Genomic DNA, 16,236 nt, shown 5'->3' with positions numbered 1-16,236 from the left:
ATTCGTTCCCTAAAAGAGTGCCTGATGTTCAAGATGAATGGATAGGACACATCTTCCTTTAAAAGCAATAAACAGTTATAGATTTTCCTCTGCAATAAAATCTGCACTTAAATGGAGACCCTGCAATCTGCTGGATTGCACTCTGTCCCACATGCTCCCTGCTCACAAGCTTCTTAGACCAGTGATGTGCAGCTCTAACTATAGGGCTGTCATCAGCTACCTAATGATCTACTTTAAATAGGGCTGTCAGACATTTTGTTTTGTCCCAAAGAGTTCTTTCCAAATGACCCAGAGAGAATAAGGAGAGCCAAGGTGCCCCCAGCCATCAACTCAGAGATGGCAAGCTTGGCACTTTACCATTCTGGCCTTGGGCCCAGACCCAGGGTGTAAGAACGAAGCAATAGGGATAGAAGAGGCAAGTTCCATTCATTTTCAAATTCAACATTCTTTAACCAGAAGACTATAGAAAGAACTTTGCTTCGTCAGTGGCAACCTGTGAAAATGTGAAATCCAAGCAAAGAGAGCTGAAGGCTGCATATTCTTGTTCAGGGACAATCACTCAACACCACCCCAAGCTGAATCCTTGACAGGAATAGCTGGCAAGTGTGAACCTCATGGCTTGGAGGGCTACTGACATATGATATATCTTGGATTTTAATCATTTTCCCTCTCTTACAAATTTTGGATTCACATTCACTCCTTCCAATGTTGTCATGGGCATAGAGAAATTTTGTTTGTTTTTTTGTTTTGCTTTTGTAGCCTTCTGTCTGTTCTCTCTGGTGTTGTGATCTCTGATTTGGTTACTTTTCAATGTTGTTTGACCATGTGAGAGGGCTGGGAAATATCTATTTTTATCAGAATCATCATCATGAGCCTTAGAGTCAGACAGACATGAATTCAAACCTATTACTAAGGTCATTCTCTTGGGGCAAGGGAGCCAGTATGGCACCATTGTGAAGAGTACTGGCTCCTGACCCAAGAAATCCTAGTTTCAAGGTCTGGCTCTATTCCTGACAAGCTGTGTGGCATTAGGAGAGTTACATAACCTCTCTGTGCTTCAACCTCTTCATCTATAAAATAGAGATACTACTAGTATCTACCTTATAGGGTGCTTATAAGGATTAAACTGAGAAACTGTATCACATGGTGACATATAAGGAGTATTCATTCAATATTCACTGTCATCTAACTCCTCTGAGCTTTGGTTTTCTCATTCTTAAAGTAGTTGGCTTGTTGTGCAGATTAAATTAAATAATCTTGGGGAAAATCTTAATGTGGCATCTGGTATAGAAGTACTGAATGAATAGTTGATATTATCCATAGCAATAATTAAGAAACAGAAATTTAAAACTTTACAGATAAACTCAAAAGCTTCTTTGTTTTCTCCGTTACTTTATTTTTTTGCATGGGCAGGCACCGGGAAACGAATCTGGGTCTCTGGCATGGCAGGCGAGAACTCTGCTGAGCCACCGTGGCCTGCCTGCCATTACTTTTTAAAATCAACATCTCTTCCCTTTTCATTAAATTATTCATTTCTTACTCATAATTGAAAAAGTGACCCTTTTTACAATAACTGCAGTTACGTGATTGAGAATAGGGAAAGCTCTTCTAATATGATAGCATATCCCAATGAAGCAACAAGTTTTTATCAACACATGGTGTTCCCAGCTTGGATGGAGAAGAAGTTTCTTCTTTAACAGAATTTATCATTAAGTATCATTAAGTGGGGTTACAAAGTTAAAAAAACACCCATTCAATAAATTATATTTGGGTAGTATAATATGCATATGGCACCATGCTAGTGAGTATCAAGATAAGTACAAATGTGAATCAAATGTGGATTTTGCCTTCTAAAGGCACAGAGTCAGCTGAGAGGATGGATAGACACTTTCCAGATTGGATACCTGGCTCTATCCCTTAGATTAATTACTTGGGTCCTCTATACATGTTTTTTTCTCATTTATAAAATGAAGACAATAGTACCTACATCACAATGTTGTTGTAAAGCTTAAATAAATTATTGTGTATAAGTGCAGCACCTGATATGTAGTCAGGGGTTGGTAAATATTAGCCATTTAAAATTAGGTGGGGAAAGATGTGTATTTAAATAAACATAAGGCAAGGTGTATTGTGATATTGCTATGGAAAGTCAAAGAGAGGAGAGATTAGTTGGGTTTCATAGAAGAATGTGGTATTTGAGCTAAATTTGGGAGGATAAATGAGAAATGAATGTGGAAAAATAGGACAAATCAGGGCAGCTTTATTATTAGAGACAGCATGAGCAAGGGCATGGAGGTAGAAAAGTCCCAGAAACTCCACAGGGAGAAACTGGGAAAATGGTTCGGGAACATAGAGATTCTCCAATGCTAGTTCAAGAAGTTCGTGCTTAGTATTGTGGACATCAAGAGCCATTGAGAATTTTTTTGGCAGGAAAATAATAGGTGAGAGCTATATGTTTGGTAAGAGACCAGAGGAAATACGTTCTCTATGTTGCAATAGCCTTGTCATTTCCTCATCTGTCATTTCTACAGTCATTTCTTCCTCTGACCCATTTGCTATAGAACAGGAGAGAGGGAAGACTCAGATATATGAGATAATGAAGTTGGATGTTCCATTAACAAATATGGGGAACACAGAAGGATGGGTAGATTGAAAAGGAAGCCTTTTAGTGTATCAGGGGCATATTGATTTCAGGTGTTGGGAAGTTCACAGCTAAAGTTAGGGATAGGTGGAAGTTTGGAACCTGAGAGTGGCACCAGGTGGGAGATACATATTTGCATAACAGCTCATTAAAAGGTAAACTGGAGGCCTGAAGAATAGATGAGATTGCCAAGGAAAAATGACAAAGAACAATTTAATCTCTACTCCTGTATTAAGGGCTGTTAAGAGAAAGAAGACAGAAAGGATCCATCAGAAAGGTGGAACTAGAGAATACAGAACTGAATATGGAAATGGAAAGGTTTCAAGAAAACATTTTATGGAAGCCTGACATTACTTATTTGGGAGACAATAGGGTAATAGGAGTGAATGGGGACATAAGGCTAGAAATGGAAGGTAGAATTCGACTTTGGGGTACTTAAACAGGCAGAAATATTTTGACCTTTTTATGGTAGAAAGCAGGGAAGCTTTATTCATGCAATCTTAAAGATACTTTTTCTGGGAACCTAAGAGATTCACATACTTCATCTAAGCTCCTTGAGAACAGAGGCTGCATCTGAGGGTATTATAATTTCCCCTGCCATTACTGGTTATTGTGCCCTCTGACTTCTCTTTATTTTGCCTCTCTTTCTCTTGAAGATAGGAGATATGGTTATTCGACATTTACTGAGTTGAAACTGTTTTTTGTCTTACAAAAAAGGGAAAATTTCATGGTCATGTTCCATTGGAATCTGAATTGAAACAAGTTGAAAATACATTGTCAGGAGACCATAAATTTATAGGAGTACAAACTCCCACAGTTGAATTATTTTCTCTTTGAAAAAAAATCAACCTTTCTCCTTCCTTGAGTAGATGAAATAATGAGGGTAGGATGCCGTCTAGAAATTGGAGGTCTTGATGAAGTAGAGCAGCTATTGTGGAGGTAAGAGAATGAAAAAGCAAGAAGGAGAGATTTAGGTTCATAGACTAGTACAAAGTAGGTATGGGTTTTAGAAATGGAACTATTCTAGGTCAAGGGATGTTCATCAAAATGTGTTACAAAAACATAGTGGAAATAATTAGGCCATGGTGTTCATTTTTAATAGATCATCCACACAACCTTGAATTTACTCCAGACAATGGCTAAAGTAGAGTGGAGAAAGGCAGTTAGTTGGTCTGTTAGCCTTCACCTCCATTATTCCAGTATTAATGGGATTTGGCTTACAAAAACTTGTGTATCCCAGAGCAGCCTAGCAAAATACTTTGTCATTGGAAGGTAGTCAGTAAATGTTTGTTGAATTAAAACAATTTTTTTAAATCAGATTTTCTGAAAAAGAGTCAGATAAATGGTGGGGGAAGAAAGTAGGATATTGGCTGATTGCCAAAGAAGATGTGGAGTTTGGCTATCACATACCTCAAAATAGAAGAGTTTTTGCACGTAAGCAGAAGAAGAATACTCTGAATTTGGCAGTGGAGGATATTAGGAAAATGCTAGCTTCTGGAGAAAGGAGATAAAAGGTGTACAAGAATTTGCAACTTCCTATTGAAGGGTCTTCCTTACAAGTGGTATCCTCATACAATTCCAGGTTTGATTTAATGCCAAGAGAGTAAGGAAGAGAGAGAATATGTCAGAGGGGAGAAAATTGCCAAGCCGTGTAGAAAGCTAGTAAGCTAGGAATGGCTGACAGCGAGAGGGGCTTGTGTTCTTGTTTTCCTAGAAAGTGAGAGAATTAATGAGAGATGGGTTAAATTAACTCATCTTATATTTCCAAATGGAACTTTGCTACATAGATTTCAGTATCAAGCACTCAAGGGCTCCAGATGTCTGTCTATTTAAGGTTTATGGAGATAATAGTTGCTGTCTGGAGCTAAGGCAGGTACAGGCTGTCAGGGCCAGTTGGCGTCTGCAGCCAGGTAAGCACTGAGCATATGGTTCTAGACAGAATGTGGAAAAAAGTCAAATGTGTTTGGAGAAGAGTAAATGTGGTCCAAAGTCCCACACCCATCTGTATGTTACCCAGAGCGCCAGCCTAGGGAAGTGCTGTTTCAAGGCTGCTATTCAGCAAGTATTTATTGAATTGAGGCATTAGCTGAATTGCATTAGCTGATTGGCAGCATGGATTAGGGGGATGTGAATTTTAGGATAGCTGAATCTCAGAAAACAGAGAGCCCTAAGGCTGCTAGTGCAAGGCTAAGTCAAGGTGATTCACATACTTGGGAGTGTAAAGAGAATGGGAAAGGACCTCATGGAAAGAAACCCTCAGAAGCACACACTGAAGGAAACTTTATCAACAGGTTTGTGAAAAGTCTGGTCCATAATCAGACTCTTGTATTTTACTGGTGAACTGTGGCCAGGTGAGAATTATTTAAATATTTTTCAGTGTGGAAAGGGTGTGCTCCTGGCATTTTGGACAGAAAAATTATGTGCTTTATGGAAAGCGCCTTGCATCATAAGACATTTAGCTTCCATGGTCTCTGCTTCCAAATGCTAATAGCGCCCCTTAGTCATCTTGACAACCAAGAGTGCTCTCATACTGACAATGGATGCCCTTTAGGAGGGCTGTCTTACCCCTAGTGGACATAGGGGCTAGAAGGAAACTCCACCTGGGGAAAACCTTCACTGTCTTCTGAGATTTCATTGAACCTACGTTTTGAGAGCAGTGATACTCTGGACTCTTCTTCTGTCTCAGTTCAAATACAGACCTATGAGTTCTGACCTCTATAAGCCGAGGCTTCTGAGTTTAAGATACTCAATTTGATTCGATGAACAGTGACATCTTAGTGCTCATGAGACTGTGGTCCTATAAATGTTTTCTCAATCTTCTTTTCCTGCATCAGTAATTTGTGGTTTTCTGCATTTATTTGTAGCCCCTCATCTCTCTCTGGCCACCTCCAGTCAGACATCTTTGTGGTGGTCGATTACTAGTGAATCTCTTCACTCTCCCACCAGGTGGTAGGATTTTTATTTTTCTATTTGACTAGGCACATGACAGATATAATTTAAGAAAAATCATTTGTATCGAATCTGCCTTTCCAACACTGCAGGGCGTACATTAGCATTCAGGGCACGTGAGTGAGACAGAGAAACAGGGGAGCCCTTGCTAAGGAGAACACACTGACAAGTTCTTGTCTTTGGTTTTTCCTTTAACTTAACTGCACCTCCAAAGCTTTTTGATATTTTGAAACTGAAAGTTCTGCTATGGTGGACAGGCAGCATGGACTGACAGATTGGAGGAGTAAGAATGGAGGGATGGCTAAGGAAAATGTTTTCCCCTCTCAGCTTCAGGCAGGGTTGGGCAAGAGGTGAGCATATCAGTGTAAATGGTGGTTTACCTTTTTTCCAAGACCCAATAAGAGGGCTGCTATTAAAACAAGGTCTCTGAAATTATAGGAAGGCTGATTTTGAGAATGATGTGTAGGACAGAGGTTTCTTCTCTGGAAGTTTATAGTGTCTATTCTACTAGACCTTCAAGCCCTCCTTCAAATCTGAATCTTCAAGGCTTCTTTCACCCTCTCTTTCACATGTACTGAAAACTCATCTCTTGTTACCCTCCACGTCTTTTTTCTGTCATCTCTGGAAAATATGTACACCCCAACCCAGAAACAGTCTGTTGCCTCCTCCACAGCCTGACACAATACAAGCTTTCCTTCATCTAACCCCACCTCACGCTTCTCTCTTCTCTAGTTTCTCTTCCCCTCAATCATATGTTATTTTACTCTGTGTTGGAGAGATTGCTTAGATTTAATTTTATATTTGTTCAACTGTTGAAATCATCTGCCCACCTAGATTGTGTATATTGTATACATCTCAGAAGTGAGGCCAATGCTATATGTGTATGTGGTGTGCTCATTCCATATACTCAACCCCACTCACACCATCCTAGAATTGAAGAGAGTTCTTACTCATGGTAGGTTTTCAGCTATGCCATGTAAATATGGGGTGGGGTGGGGCAGGGCAGTAAGAAAAAAAAATTTCCTTCCCTAATATTTAAGAGCATGTGCCTCCCTCTCATTAGAGATTGCCAGTTTACCTACCTCAAGTACTAGGGAACTTGGGGTTCTATAATAATCATGGAAGGTATTCCTTACACCTCGTGTTTGTGTCTGTTTTCCTGGTAGGAGGATGAAGTGGTACTCCAGTGCATCGCAAACATTCACAAGGAACAAAGGAAGTTCTGCCTGGCAGCTGAGGGACTGGGGAATCGCCTGTGCTTCTTAGAACCAACTTCAGAAGCCAAGGTAAGGTTGATTGCCTGCCTGCCTCGTCCTCCCTTGGCCCTTTAAGCACACATTTAGGGGAGGGAGCTGCTGAGAGATGGTGATACTGGTGATAAGAAAGAAATCTGAAAGAATGTGTTAAATGGAAAGCACAGCAGGTTTAAGACATAACTCTCCCCCAGTCTGGGAGACATTGATGTAGGAACCTGGAGCAGCATGAGGAAGCAGAAGTCATCTACCGTGACTCGAGAGCAGAGAGGAGAACGTTTACTCCCGTCTGCCTGCTGATGCCATGTCACATTGTGTCTCTTCAGCTGAACTTTCCTTCCTCAGTTTTCAGGCTTTCTCTCTTTTCATGGTCTGTCTGTCAAATGGACCTGGGTGCTGGGCATTCTCACGGAGCTTTGCAGTCCTAGCAAGTCCTCCAAGTTCAGTTTTTCTCACAGAACCTTTTTATGAGAAAATAACTACATTTTCAAAAAGCCCGCTTCACCAGACTGTAATTTCTCCAAATAAATGCACATGACACAGACACACTCGGAGGGTGTGAGCGAAGCCCTAGCCCAGATATGCACGGCGATTGCCACGTCTCTTTCACGCAGCTGCTTCTCCCTCCCACGAAGGCCACGGATCCACGGGGCCAGTCCTGACATGGTCAAGTCCCATTAAAATAAATGGTAGAAAAAAGGGACGAGGGACATTCTTCTCTTGTTAAGGATCTCAGACTTGATTTCCCTGAGGTCTTTCCTCATTTGTTCTTACTCTTAGCGAGGGATTTTGTCTTTTCATTCCCAGCCATCTGAAATAATAGGAAGATTATTCGATTAAAAGTAAAGAAATTAATACTCAGCTGTCACCCAGTTATATGCCCATGGGCTTGTTTACAGTTTTCTCATCTCCACATGAGGGGCCATTTGGGACCCTGGAGAGAGCAGTGGCCTGAATTAGAAACCGAGTGGTACCATTCCTTGAAATAGTCAAGGACACATGCTCTAGAACCGGAGTGTCAGGGTTTGAATTCTATCTCCACCTCTTACTACAAGTTATTTAACTTTTCTAGGCCTTTGTTTCTTTATCTGCTTTATGGGATGGTAATAGGGATTACCTAATAAGGTTGTTATTAGGGCCGCGTGAGTTAAAACATGTAAGGTGCCTAGCATCTGTAAATTGCCCAGCACATAGGTAGTTCTGTATAACCGCTGGTTATTTTATCTAACCCTGGGCAAGATATTAAAATCGGGACTCAGTTTCTTTATCTGTAAAATAGGGATAAATAATTACCTTTCAGAAAATACTGTGAAAATAAAAAAAAATAATATTCTTAAGTGCATAGTACTGATCCTAATACAGCACACATAATAATGGCTTGATAATTAATAGTTAATAATAATATTTTTAAGTATAATATTGGTATCCCTACTATGAAGTCTGATTTTGTTTCAAAGGCAGAAAGATCATAGATAAGCCTTCAAACTTGTAAAATCTTGTACTATAGAGTGAAAGTCTTGGATTAAAAGTCTTTCAACTATAGAGTTACATAATTCTGTAACTTGACTATATATTTGTAGTTTTCTTACTTAAGCCAAGATACAAATAACTGCATATTTGAACCTAAGAATCCTTTGCATCCCTCAGATTTAAAAGTGATAGCCTATACTTACTCATAAATGCATTGGGAATGATACAGTATCCTTCCAAACACCCACTTGACTAAGAGATTGTTTTTAATTTTTCATTTTAGATATAAAACAAGATAATAAGACTGAAGAATTTTTTTTAAAGATGTACAATATATCATCCATAATTTTACCACCTAGTCGCAGCTGTTTTCCTTCCGGCCTTTGCCCACATGTGCATTCATGTTTTCACAGTTGTGTCCATAGTGGGTAGTCAAACATTCGCTTTTTTTCTCTAATGTTTCAACCATTTATATATAAATAGCAATATATTTCTATATTGCTGTGCAGTCTTCGTGACTATTTAAAAAAGTCATGCATATGGTTTTGTTTGTTTTATTTCCTGGAGTAAATGTCCAGGGCTAGAGGGTGTGGTGCTGAGAACATGAACAATCTTAAACCGCTTTTCCAAAAGTATATACCAATCATGACAGTTTACATATCCATTAACAATTCATGAGTGTGTGTCCTTTTTATATATAGTATGAGGAAAGTGTACCATGAGGACTTCTCAGAGAAGACCAGGGTCAAGTTATGGAAGGAATAGAGTAGGTATTCGAATTTTCCACTTATCATTCCTGGGAGCAGCCTGCTAGATGACCCCATTTTCTGGAACTTGTAGACTTTCCTGCCATCAGCTACAACTGTACAAACCCCTCCTCTGGCTGCCTGTCTCCTCCCTTTTCACTAACTGTGTCCCCTAATTCTCTTCCATCAAATTTATCACCTAGCTGTGCCATACTTGAGTGCTTAGAACCTAACATAAGCCATGCAGTGATGTGAGAACGTGTGTTCCTGAGCCTGGCACTGTCCAGGAGGGACAGACAACAAATACTGTTTCTCAGCTGTCTACAGAGCCAATCAGACACTCAGAGACATAACACTGAGATGAATTCTAGGGAGAAGAAAGACCTAAGATGATGAAGTCATGAGATAAAGTACCCAAAAGATATTCTTAGTGTATGAGCCCTGAGAAAAGGAGGTCATATAGAAGCAAGGAGTGAGAGGGTAGAAGAATCAGGAACAAAAAGCATTAGAAAATCCACACTTGGTATAAACACAGAGGCTGTTCAGCACTTGGGAGAGCTCCTGTGACTGCTCCTGAATGCTATGGCCCATTCTTCCCTGAAGGTCTCCTGAAACGAGGTTTGCTTATTAGTTGATGGAAGGACGTCATTCAACTTCTCTTTCAAGTGAGCACAGGTCCAGGAATTAAAAGGAAGCGTGTTTGGTAGGAAAGTCTCAGCTATAATCAGAGACCAGGAAACATGAAAAAGAACCATTTCTTCTTTATCTTAACAATAGCAGCAAATACTTACTTACTGTCAATTTGTTCCCAGTCACCTGGAATTTTCTTACTCTGGTCATGAATGTTACATCTTATCTGTTTTGTATTTTCAGTCCCCACCCTGGGAGTGGTGTCTTCTTTGGTTCAACTTCATATCCAGGCCCATAAGACTCTCATAGATTCAAACAGTTCCCAAACTAATAAGACTCAGAAGTTCTATCAGTTTTTGCTTCACATATTTTCAAGCTCTGTTATTGGATTCATGTACACATAAATTTTTTTGTTTGTTTTCTTGATGAAGTGATTCTTTTGTAATTCGGAAATGTCCCTATTTATCCCTGGTTTTATACTTTGTTATTATTATAACTATACGCTTTCTTATGCTTACTATTTGCATGTTCTATCTTTTTCCATTCTTTTATTTTCAGCATGTTTATATCTTTATATTTAAAGTGTGTTCCTTATAAACGGCATATAATTAGGTCTTGCTCCCCACCCCACCCCCATCTTACAACCTCTGCCATGTAATTGGAGTGTTTAGTCCTTTTACATTTACTGTAATAATGGATACTGTTGGTTCTTCATCTAACATCTTACTATTTGTTTTCTTTTTGTCCCCTCTGTTTTTTGTTCTTCTGTTTCTGTTATTCTTTTTCTCCCTTCTTTTGGATAAACAAAATTTTTTTTAATATTCCTTTTTTATCTCCTATTGGATTTTTAGCTATATATTTTTGCATTGTTTTTTAGTAGTTCCTGTAGGATTACAATATAAATTCTTAACTTGTAATGGTCTTCTTTGAGTTAATATATCACTTAACTTATGTCGTTTATGTCATGTATTTTACTTTTACATGTTGTAAGCTGTGCAATACATTCTTATTTTTGTTTTAAATAGTTAATCGTCTTTTAAATAAATCAAGAAAAGGAAAAAGTTTTATTTTATAATACCCACATATTTACCATTTCTAGAGCACTTCATTCCTTCCTCTAGATCCAGATTTCCATCTGGCAGCATTTTTCTCCAGCCTTTAGCAAGAAATCCTTTAGCATTTCTGGCATTGAAGATCTGCTGGAGACAAACCATCTCAGTATCTGCCTTGATGAGAATGTTTTTATTTTTCCTCTATTTTTAAAGGCTGTTTTCCCTGGATTTAGAATCCTGTTTGTCATTTTTTTATTTTTCTTTCAGCACTTTAAAAAGTGGTATTTTAAAAATCTTCCAGCCTCCATTGCTTCTGATTAAAAGTTAGCTATCCTTCCTATCATCATTTCCCTCCATACAATAAGTCTTATTTTCTGGAAGATTTTAAGATCTTTTTTTTTCTCTGTAGGTAGTGTAAATGATATTTTTGAGGGTATGTTTCTTTGTTTTATACTACTTGGGTTTTTGCTCAACTTCCTCAATCTCATGGTACTTGTTTTATATCAAGTTTGGAAAATGTTTTCCATTCTTTCTTTACATATGAATTCTGCCACATTCTTTCTTTCCTTCTGAAACAATAGTTACTTGTATGTTAGACTGTTTTATATTGTCCCTCAGGTCTCTGTGACTCTGTTCATTTTTTAATCAACTATTTTTCTCCCTGTATTTCCATTTGAATACTTTATGTTGAACTGTCTTCAGGTTTACTGATTCTTTTATTTAATGTCAAAATTTTAAAATTTCAGATACTGCACTTTTCAATTCTAAAACTTCTGTTAGTTTGCTTGTGTGACTTACATATTCTTCTGAAATTCTTTCTCTTCTCTCAATGTATCGCTCTTCACCTGTAAATTCATTAGCATATTCATATTAGTTATTTTAGAGTCCTTTGCTGCCAAAGCCAGTATCTGGATTATCTGTGAATCTGAATCAAATGATTGACTTTTCATTGATTATGAGTTACATTTTTCTTTGTTTATCTACTAATTCTTAATTGTGTATTGGACATTATGGATGCTATATTGCAATTATTCTAGTTTCTGTTATCTTCTGTAGTGTATTACATTTTGTTCTAGCAGATAGGTAAATTGTTGGTGAATCTCCTTGATCCCATGGAGTCTTGGTCTATTTAGTTTTGATCTTAATTCTAGCATTTAGTCCTTAGTCTTGGCTTGCAGTCCTTTCAGGTTTCAATGAAAATCAGGTGATCTCTAAGCCTCCCTAAGTAGCAATACCTGAATGCCAAATTCTGTCATTCCAGAGCTGTGTAGCTGCTTTTGGTCCACCATTTAGTATTGCAGGTTTTGCTTTCTGTTGGGTCCTTAGAATGTTTTGAGTCAGCCAAAATCTGAGGTGAATTTGTATGCTGCATTTGGACTTTCCTCATCTATGGTATTTCCCTCTTTTTTAACAATCTTCACTTCAATTTCCAGCCATTCTAACAGCCCCAGACTCAGACCCCTGACACCACAGCAGATATTTGCTTGGGTTCTGTCTCCCATGGGCCCCATGAACTTGGAAGTCCCTCAGGGGAAAATGCAATTAATTAAATGCAGATATCACCTGGTTGGCTTCCCTTTTTAAAAAAGTGATGTTTCCTCCAGTTTGTGTCTGCATTAAGTTTCTTTCCAGTGCCTTCAAATGGTTACTTTTCTGTAACTGTCCAGAATTTATATTTGTTATAATCGGGAGGTTATTCTGATATGAGCTTTTCCTCCATTACATAAACCAGAATCTCTTCTTTGGAGAACTTGTATTAAAAGGAAATATATAGAATGGTAGCTGAAGCAGAATCCAGATTAAAAGAAGCAGCTTCCATAATGGAGAAACATAGCACGTTTCTAGGTAAAGAGCAAAGAGTCTCTGGAAAAAAGAGAGATGGAAATTGCACAAGAGAGAAAACTAATAGATGGGACTATTGGTGAGAGGATTAAGTTGAGTACAGCTTTTTTTAGCAGATGCAAAAGAAAAAATCAAAGATGAAGGTACAGATTGTGAAGTAGCAAGGATGGAAGCCAGACGTGAAAAGGAGCCCATTGTTGGAGGAAAACACGTACTTTGGAAAATTGTTTAGGTTCCTCATTTGTATAAAAAAAGAGAGGAATTAACTGAGATTAAATTGAATTCAGGTCTGTGTAATGAAATTCATATGGTGGGGAAATAATTAAGGTAGGAGGAATCAAATACAACTTTAAAGTTACAAGTTTTAGTTGTTTCTGAAAGACATATCATTTAGTGGAATAGAGACTATGAGAGAAGAAATAATATGTCCAAGGGTGAAATTGGATGTTATGGACTGTGTTTTGAACTCAGCATTGAATTCAAATGCCTGTCCTATATCTGAGTGGAAATTCTGATAAGCATTTAGTAGTATGGATCAGGAATTTAGAAGAGGTCTGGGGTAGAGAAAACATATAGGAGTTACTGACTTAAGGACAGTAAAACAAGTTGTGAGAGTGAGTGGAAAAGTATGGATTAAAAAGCAAAGAGTATAAAAGCTAGAAAAATTTTGATATTTTAAGAATGTGTGGAATAAGAGGGACACACCACAGGGAATGAGAAGGAGCATCCCAAAAGATCAGAGGAGACACAGGCAGGTGTGGTGTCACAGAAGCCACAGAAACCGAGGGAAGAGTGTTAAGAAGGTACATGATGTAGTGGCATGAAGGTCAATGGTGCTCTTGGTCAGGGCTCTTTCAGTAGCATGATGAGGCCAATGTAGAATAGGTAAGGAACAAGAGGAAAGTACAAAAATAGAGACAACCAGGGCAGGCATTTTTGATAAAGAGAGAGTGATGTCTAGAGAGGGTCTCTGTTGGAGGGATTCTTAGAATAGGAGAGACTTAAGCATGTTTAAATGCAGATAGGAAGGAGCATGTAGAAAAGATACAGGAAAGCAGAAGGACAATTGAACATGCAAAATCGCTGATATTATGGAAAAGGCAGTTATTAAGAACATAGATGAGGAGTTGGCCTTCAAATAAAGGAGGAGCTCAAATTTCACTGAGTAGGAAGAAAGAAGGATGGGGTAGAGGTAGAGCTGTAGGTTCTATACAAAAGGTTTACAGGGTTAGCTGCCTAGAGAAGGGTAATAGTGTTGTACAGTAGTGGGAGAGGCTAGTTGAGGTTGGTGACTGAATATTTAATGCTACCAGTTTTCTAGATTATGTCATTTTCTGAGGTAGCCCTTAGCAGTCCAGGTAGGAAGAAAACAAATAGTTAAATTCAGCCATGGTTCAAAGTACTGTTAGGCAAATATGATGAAACGACAAAGAGGAAGGACAGTTTGGGAAGCTGGCAAGAGTGATTCCAATTGTGGATCATGTAATTTTTAATTTAAGCTGAATGAGGAGAGAAATAAAAATGGGAAAGGACTGATAGTGAAAAGATATAAGAGCTATAAATAGTAATGAAAGTAATTGAGTGGTAAGCAAGCAGGCTGGAAGATGAGTGAATGGTTAGAGAGGGGTATCTTAGTCAGGGGTCCAGGGTTCAGCAGTTTGAGCTGAAGACAAGTCCTAAGTGCATGGCCATGCAAGAGAGAGCATGGCTGAAACAGACTGTAGGAGATTCTTGGTGAGGAGGAAGCAAAATAACTGAGAGGGCATAATACGAGATGGGTTATTCATATGAATGTTCACATCACCAGGGGCAGTTATGAAGAGGGGCCAAAGAATTCAGTGAGGGAAGGGAATATCAAGGAAGTACTAGCCTGCACAGAGGATGGGATTGATATATGAAGCTTAAAGGAGAAGGAGTTAATACCTAGGCGTAAAAAGGATACAGAACCCACCTCCTAAGCCCAAAGTACTTGAGGTATGTGAGAATGTACATCCTGTAGTAGGGAGGTCCTGATGGGAAGCCTGGTTCCTTGGGAGGAGCCAAATTTAGTGGCTAGCAATGGGAGGTGGTCTCAGGGAGAAGGCAGGGGTACGGGTGATAACGTATTGGTCATTGAGTAGGTGTTCCACTAGGTTTGGAAGATAAGAGGAGCTGGGGCAGGAGAGGGCATTAAGTAGAAGAGACTGAAGAGAGGAAAAGTGGTACAGCAGAGGATTTACACTGTAGGTGTTGTCTAAAGAAAATAAGGGTACAACCCTTCATGGGTTTAGTCCTGCAGTCTTCTGGAGTTCGGCGAGCATGTTGTGTCCTCACAGAGTTCAGCTGCACCAGAAAAAGAGGTTGAGGGGCTTATTTGCAAGACTGAACATTCTCTGTCTCTTTGTTATCAGAGTACCTGGCAGTGGTGGGTAATTGTTTGCAAGTCCAAACCCTGCTGTCCACCATGTGGGGATAAACAGAGGTGACTGGGAGAATTTGGTATGGTCCTGCATGCATGGGTGGGCTACCCTTGGTTTGGTCCTGTGGAGCCAATGTAGGTGCTCTCTGTTGAGTATTTCTTCTACATTGGGGCATGGTTCGAATTGGGCCAGAGATTATTATTTTCATTTGAAGGCAGGATCAAAAGACTCATTTTCACATTGGTCTTTATGTGAATTCTTCAAGTCCAAGGGTTGAGATACAATCCTAACTATGTTCAGATCCTGATAAACCTAGCTTCACATCTCAGTTCTTCCCAATTAGCAGCTAAAAGGTTTATTTTCAGGAAGTTTTCTTTTTATTTCTACATCCACATTGAACTCCATGCACTGCTATTTATAACAGTCAAGAAATGGAGAAGGGAAAGAGATATGCAAAGAGATAGCATAAAAGTCAGGCGCAACATATGGCAAGTTTATTAATGCATTTGTCATTTGCTGGAACTTCTTTAAGCCTCATATACCTGGAAGGATCTAAGGGCCTACTTGAAAAGAAAAAGCATCCCACCTCTTAACCCTGACATCTCTCCTCATCTATATTATCCTCCTTCCCATTTAAGTTATTTAAACTGTGGTGATAACTCATGTGCTTGAGGCAATACCAGCCCCTTGTTTTATTTAAAGGCATCCGAACCTTAGTGGTGGGAATCTTCACAAAGAATTTATTCAGTGTGTAAAGTAGCACCAAAGCTATGCTGTTCATTTGTCATTTACTTGTTCACAGCAGGCAAATGGCCCCAGGTGAATTATGCGCAGGTATTACTCATTCAGGGCCTCCCTTGCAGCGCTTAGTACTTTGCTCTTCAGACCTAATAGCTGCTATTTTAGTCCCAATTAGCAGTATTTTTTTCTTCCTCCACCAACTCCTGAACTTTGTGATCTAATTAGATTACAAAGACTCAGTTTTTTTTCTTCTTCTGTGATTAGAACATCTCTCTTCTAGTTGTTGCTTTTACAGAGAAGAGAAATTGTCTTGCATTTATGTTAGCACTTGATTTTGAAGAATCGAAGCCATGTTACATCTGTCATGTTTAGTTCTCATGGGATTTCTAAAATCTGGGGGATAAAACTCAAGTCATGATTATGACCTTTTGTGTGATCCTTTCCAGTTTGGTGCATATCAGTAATTTACAAATCAACTACTGCCTATAAAGAGTGCTAGATGGCAATTTGAGA

At 38.9% G+C, this 16,236-nt stretch overlaps 1 protein-coding gene across 5 annotated transcripts in view; it reads left to right on the top strand.

Annotated features, from left to right (window-relative positions):
* The window catches only part of RYR3 (ryanodine receptor 3), a 498,481-nt gene that overhangs the window by 152,776 nt on the left and 329,469 nt on the right, over window positions 1–16,236 (top strand). For all 5 annotated transcript variants that reach the window (XM_077127361.1, XM_077127358.1, XM_077127359.1 and 2 more), the window contains exon 2: window positions 6,757–6,876. In XM_077127361.1, the coding sequence (XP_076983476.1) occupies window positions 6,757–6,876 (120 nt within the window). The remainder of the gene's footprint in view (window positions 1–6,756; window positions 6,877–16,236) is intronic.

This window comes from Tamandua tetradactyla, chromosome 14 (assembly GCF_023851605.1).
Source record: "Tamandua tetradactyla isolate mTamTet1 chromosome 14, mTamTet1.pri, whole genome shotgun sequence".
Lineage (NCBI taxonomy): Eukaryota > Metazoa > Chordata > Mammalia > Pilosa > Myrmecophagidae > Tamandua > Tamandua tetradactyla.
The sequence above is the reverse complement of the archived record's forward strand: the minus strand, read 5'-3'. Positions and strand labels throughout refer to the sequence as shown.